We start from the raw sequence: 5,639 nt of genomic DNA, 5'->3' as shown, positions 1-5,639 counted from the left end.
ACGCAAAGCCAAGCTAGTCATTCCAGTCAATAAATATCTTATAAATAGAGTTTACAGTTATTTACACTGCAGTTATGATATCAGATGGTTTTTACCCTCTATACCCAAAAGTAAATGTAAGATAAACTTTGGCCTCCGTATCTCAGAAACATGCAGAAATATTCGATGCGCTTTTACCAGTTCTTCGAAATATTCAAGACGATAGTGAGAGTAAAGTACCGGTGAATGTGCATGGTAGTCAGTAGGAGGGAGATAAGTGGGATTCCCGCCATGCCGCTAATATAACCAGTTGCAGGTCTCCTGACTGTATCAGTCCATTGCAGTCTTCCTTCTCGTACCGACAGTATCTTACTTAAACAGGTAAGCAATCAAGTTTACCAAGTCAATCAAAACAATAGAATTAATTCGGGCGTTAATATAATATGCAGTAAACTGTTTTATATACGTACTGTATATTATTCAAATAAATTATTTAAAGTAACGAAAATGTTTCATTTCATAATCTATAGTATTTTTTCTTAAAGACAATTTAGCAACGCAAAATTTTCTAAAATCTATTGATTATTAAACACATTTTAAGCATATTTAGTGTTTTATTTAAAATGTAAAAACTTTAATCGCCCTTGCTGAATAATTCGAACACAATTAACACACAGAACGCACTTTATCGTATATTCCAGTGAACGTGTAAATAAATGTGCAATAATTGTGTAGATTTAAAACATGTAGATTACCCTTATTAGAGATTTTGCCTCGAAAAGTATTTGATACAAACTTACAACAATAAACCTGTTAACAAGTACCTGATGATGAATTCGTAGAATTCAAAACGTACATTGTACAACATAAAATCCATCAACAAGCGTCAAAAAGGTTCATTATTGTACATTTGTAGGTAACCCCTGTTATTGCAGATTTATTCTGAATGATCGTAGTAGGGTACGTTTAGCATACAGTTCTAATTATGACATCTGCCGCCGTAAACGTATTAAATTTAACGTCTAAAAGGAACGTCATTTAATTATTTGGACTATTTTACTTCTTAAACAGATCTGAAATACCCACAATTTCTTCAGTACTTTGTTGTCAGGAAATGTATAAACATGACGTTTGGGTGGGGAGGATTGATTTAGTATCAATGTTGAGTTCAGCTCTATGTCACATTTCACTTAGTGCACTCAACTGTGCATCCGATGAGAAAATTACACACCATACTATCTAAATTACACAAGATGGCTGCTGTGCACAATGGTCAGATATGGTCGTGAGATGATGGAACACAAAAACGACTAAAACGCTTTATACGAGTGACGTTCAACGTTTTCGCCACCGACTGGCTAGGTTGGTTATCAACTTTCATATCTCAGAACCTCAATGATGCTGGTGCTTCCAAGATTACAGAAACCATGGCAAATACGAAATAGTATTGCTAAGGTACTCTGATGTATTGGTCTTGCCCGATTTCTTTAGACGACATGGACTCCAGAATCCAGGAGTCAACTCTGTGACGTTAGATTTCAAAGCTGACTAGTAGTTACCCGCAGCCTCACACGCAATTTCCTTCTCTCGCTTGAGTGAATTATATTTCTAATACCAATATTGAGTTTGAATTGTTACCAAGATCAAGACAATTTCTAAAAGTGTCTATTATGGCCATTGGAATTTACTCAAATCTTGTTTTGCTGTCATTAAAATTTTTTTAAATAACTGTTTTTTACATTTAACAGGATATTTTAATTAATACTGGGCAAATTTGGAACCTGTGGAAATATCCCGGAGAGGATTTGACATGAAGAATTGTCTGTATGTTAACCATTGACCTTTAGAATGTTCTTGTACAATTTTAGTACAATTTGTGTTTACGTAAAAACAAAATTTTTTATTTGTATATATCAGATTTATGTATCTATTAATTCAACACCGTACAGATTATTTGTATGCATTTTATGGATATATTTATAATTTTTTAATTCATACTTAATATTCTAATTCAGAAATTAAATTACATATATTTTCTATTAGAATACCATTAGGATTATCCCATGTATACTATAACATCTATAATATAGTACCAATTTATTTTATAGAGTAGTGTGCCATTTCATAATATGAAGGTACTATTCCATACTGTGTAATGTTTTAGTAAATATGGCTACAATCAAGATACAGATACTTACAGCTGCAAGTATCCTGATGTGTGTAACCCCCCTTGTGCTTAGTCAAGGTGGCTGCCCCGCCGTCTATCCTCAGTGCAGAGTAAGTATATTTCACACAGTGGTGACTAATTTCAATAGAAATATATTAAGCAACAATATCTTTTCAGGAGAAGAAATACTGAGCCTATTTACGTTTTGCCTATCTGCATTTACCTTTACATGATTTATTATTAAATGGATTATTATCACGTTAGGTATAATTAATGTTGTGATTGACCAATAATTAAGGGTATATTAATATTAATAATATGGAATAAATACTGGATTGAATATACAAACAAATTGAATTATTACGTTTATATTCATAAATGGAAACTTCAGCGAATAAATATAACGAAATATGTATATAGCATTTGTAAATTTCAGCAATATTATGAAACTAACTATAACAAATGAATAGAGTTAATTTATAAAAGTATAAAGAAATATAAATAATAGTTACACTTTGTGTTTTGGCACAAACAAGAACGAAGTGTAAGTTGTTGGTGGGATTAGTATAAACCCTCGGAACATAAACATAGAAGTTTGTCCACATGGTAACAAGGAAACGCTGTTTGTGAAGTTATTGAAAAACGCTGAGTTTGTGTTGCCAACTTTCTTGTTCTTGGGCCACTCTTTACACAGTTTTCCACGTTACAAACAAACTAAGGGACATTCTTGTTTGCCTCCAGCAATTTTTGTCTAAGCTCATGTTCGAATTTAGGTCTCTGTAAAAAATAAGATCGCTTCGCTTAACAGTGTCATAACATGTGTTTTAACGTCTGGGACACTTCATAAACGAAGTAGGCACGAATTATTTAATTTATATTTAGTATTATGCTTTCGTGTAATTTATTGAATACACTAAAATTCAAATACTACTTACGGTAGGTTATGGATATACACTGCAGCTGTCTGGATTCAATTATTTCATTATTCCCTTTCTCGTAATCATAGAGGCCAAACATATTGATAAACCTAATTAATTTTATTTTTATATTGAGCGCAGATTTTAATAATATCACTTTCAAACTACAGTAGTTAGACGAATAATTCAGATAATTGCAAGTAGCTTATAATGAGCTTGTTATTATACCCACTCATGTTAATTCTGTGTTACAGAGTCACAGGGAAATCATTTTATAAAATTGAGTAATTAATTGAAGCATAATTTTGTTTCAGGAAATTTATGAGTATAAAAAAACACAATAATGAAATTCGAGCACAAAAACCAAATCGTATGAATCTCAAAATGTAATAAACTCAATAAACAGTGCATTAAAAGTCTTTTACTCCTTAGAAAATCATTAATTTGAAGCCGCGCATTTTGTGAAAATATTTACAACAGCCATGTTTAAAAAATAATATCCAAGGGTTTACAAACTGTATACTGAATGTCGCCAAACAATATTTGTAATTACTTAATGAATATAACGAATATATTAAAGCGTCCAGTACAGATTGATGTAAATACATTTAACAATATAATTCGATTAAATGATTATAGGAACAAACAGTTCCATCGTTTGCGACGTGAGTAAAAGCGAGGTATTAAATAAATACATGGATATATATATATATATATATATATATATATATATATATATATATATATATATATATATATATAATCACTTTGTAAAGATGTTCTTGTTAGTATCCCTGAAAGAAATATATTCCCAGTCATAAATAATAATGCATACTCTAATAACGGAAATATTTCACAATTATATCATGTATTTATATTGGTTGCAATTAACTTTTAATTGTTACTATATATCTTAATTAAGTGAAAACAACAAAAGACATTAATTTTCATACCGGATAACCTATGACTCTACCTCGAAGTTCTTTATCACAAAACTTCAACCTTGTGTAGTAAACCATTGAGAAAAACCAGTCTATTGCCACGGTCACAGGGTCAAAGGAAGGAAACTAATTATAGTAACTAAGATACTAGAAACATTGTTGATGCAAATTGCAAGTGTAAATAAATTTACTCGCCAATTTCATAGTTTAATGCGTACTCCAAGTGAGTAAGCAGTAATCTGCTATATTACTACGAAATACTAAACTAACTCAGTTCTTTCTTTCAATAGAATGGATTAAGAGATTTAAAAATAACTTTTGTATTTTGGGATACAAAAATACAAGCTAAACGATACTAATATATTTTGATCTTGCTTAGGTGTACATAAACTATTATGTATATTCACGATATTTTTATAATATGTCGTTTTCCTATAATTGTAACTAAGTATTCACATAAACTATACTGTACAAATCCATATATTTAATATAAACTTATTACAGAACCAAGACTGGTACATCGGCATAGACAGAGTGAATCCTAGTGGAGCCGTAGTCCATGGTCACGCCAACATCCCCGTCCACCAAGGTCCATCCAGCAACGCTCACGCTCAAGTGAGCGGCTCCAGAGTGATCGGAGGACCGTACAGTGGAGCGCAGACTGTCGGCGGCAATCTGAACTACCAACACAGTAACGGCCTACACGGCAGTGTGGGAGCTACAAACACAAGAGGGGTGGGCAACTCCTTCAGTGGCACTGTAGGGGCCAGCGGGAAGTTGGGGCCTGGAACTTACACGGTAGGGGGTGGAGTTAACACACTACCTGGGTCCAGTAAGATTCAAGGTCAAGTTGGAGCTACCTACTCTGTACCCTTGCAGTAAAACTTAATTTTATATTTGGTGATTTATATTTAAATCGGTATATTACAATTTCCTGGTAGGGGGTGGAGCTAATACAGTTCCAGGCTCCAGTAGGGTTCAAGGACAAGTTGGAGCCACCTATTCTATACCTTGATCGAAACTCTTCAACTGTAAGTGTAATGAAACGTGCTGTGAATCTAATTGTACTTGATAGTTCCCTAATATTTAGGGTTGTATAAATGTTTTATAAATTCTATATTAGAAGAAAAATATATGTGTAAATGCTACCAAATTGTTTACTTAATGCCATCCTTTAATTATTGTCTCCTGCGGACAATTAATTCATCTAAGCATCAGTAAAGCTAAGGAAAAGAATTAAGTAATCTATTAATTTGTACTACAGTAAAACATATATATCAATACATAGTATAAAATTAAGTCGCCTTTTGTGTTGGTCTGTTTGAGCATTTATATTTTATACACTATTCAAGGGACTAAACGAAACTGTAACATATATTGTATTTTTGAAATCAGTAAAAATTAGACATTCTTTATAAGATAAACAATCTTTAATGGTCGTTGCAATAAAAATTTACTCAAACCTTACAGCTCCTGCTTGCTTGCCAATAATTGTTTTCATTATAATATTTTAAAAATAAAAAAAATGTTATGCAAAATTTCATGTACACATTTTTCAATATTCACTTATAAGAGAGCTGTCACAGTTTGAAGATTTTAACCAAAAAGAGTTTTTTGAGGGCAGCGAGTGATTGA

General features: G+C 32.1%; 1 protein-coding gene across 2 annotated transcripts; it reads left to right on the top strand.

The window, feature by feature from the left end:
- Nucleotides 1–203: 203 nt before the first annotated feature.
- LOC124355456 lies at nucleotides 204–5,152 on the top strand. Of its 2 annotated transcripts, XM_046806601.1 has the most exons (4): nucleotides 204–360; nucleotides 2,144–2,256; nucleotides 4,509–4,802; nucleotides 4,942–5,152. In XM_046806601.1, the coding sequence occupies exons 2-4, from the start codon at nucleotides 2,149–2,151 to the stop codon at nucleotides 5,017–5,019; spliced, it is 480 nt and encodes a 159-aa protein (XP_046662557.1). In that variant the 5' UTR covers nucleotides 204–360; nucleotides 2,144–2,148; the 3' UTR covers nucleotides 5,020–5,152. The 2 variants fall into 2 exon arrangements, with proteins under 2 accessions (XP_046662557.1, XP_046662556.1); XM_046806600.1 differs by having other exon boundaries at nucleotides 206–360; nucleotides 4,509–5,152.
- The last annotated feature ends 487 nt before the right edge of the window (nucleotides 5,153–5,639 follow it).

Source organism: Homalodisca vitripennis, chromosome 2, assembly GCF_021130785.1.
Source record: "Homalodisca vitripennis isolate AUS2020 chromosome 2, UT_GWSS_2.1, whole genome shotgun sequence".
NCBI classification, from domain to species: domain Eukaryota; kingdom Metazoa; phylum Arthropoda; class Insecta; order Hemiptera; family Cicadellidae; genus Homalodisca; species Homalodisca vitripennis.
The sequence above is the reverse complement of the archived record's forward strand: the minus strand, read 5'-3'. Positions and strand labels throughout refer to the sequence as shown.

What these genes read in the sequence shown, in the direction of transcription:
- LOC124355456 (XM_046806600.1), top strand. Translation starts at nt 2,149, where the DNA reads ATGGCTACAATCAAGATACAGATACTTACAGCTGCAAGTATCCTGATG. An exon ending in CCGTCTATCCTCAGTGCAGA is followed by an intron (nt 2,257 to 4,508) that starts GTAAGTATATTT and finishes AACTTATTACAG; the next exon opens with AACCAAGACTGGTACATCGG.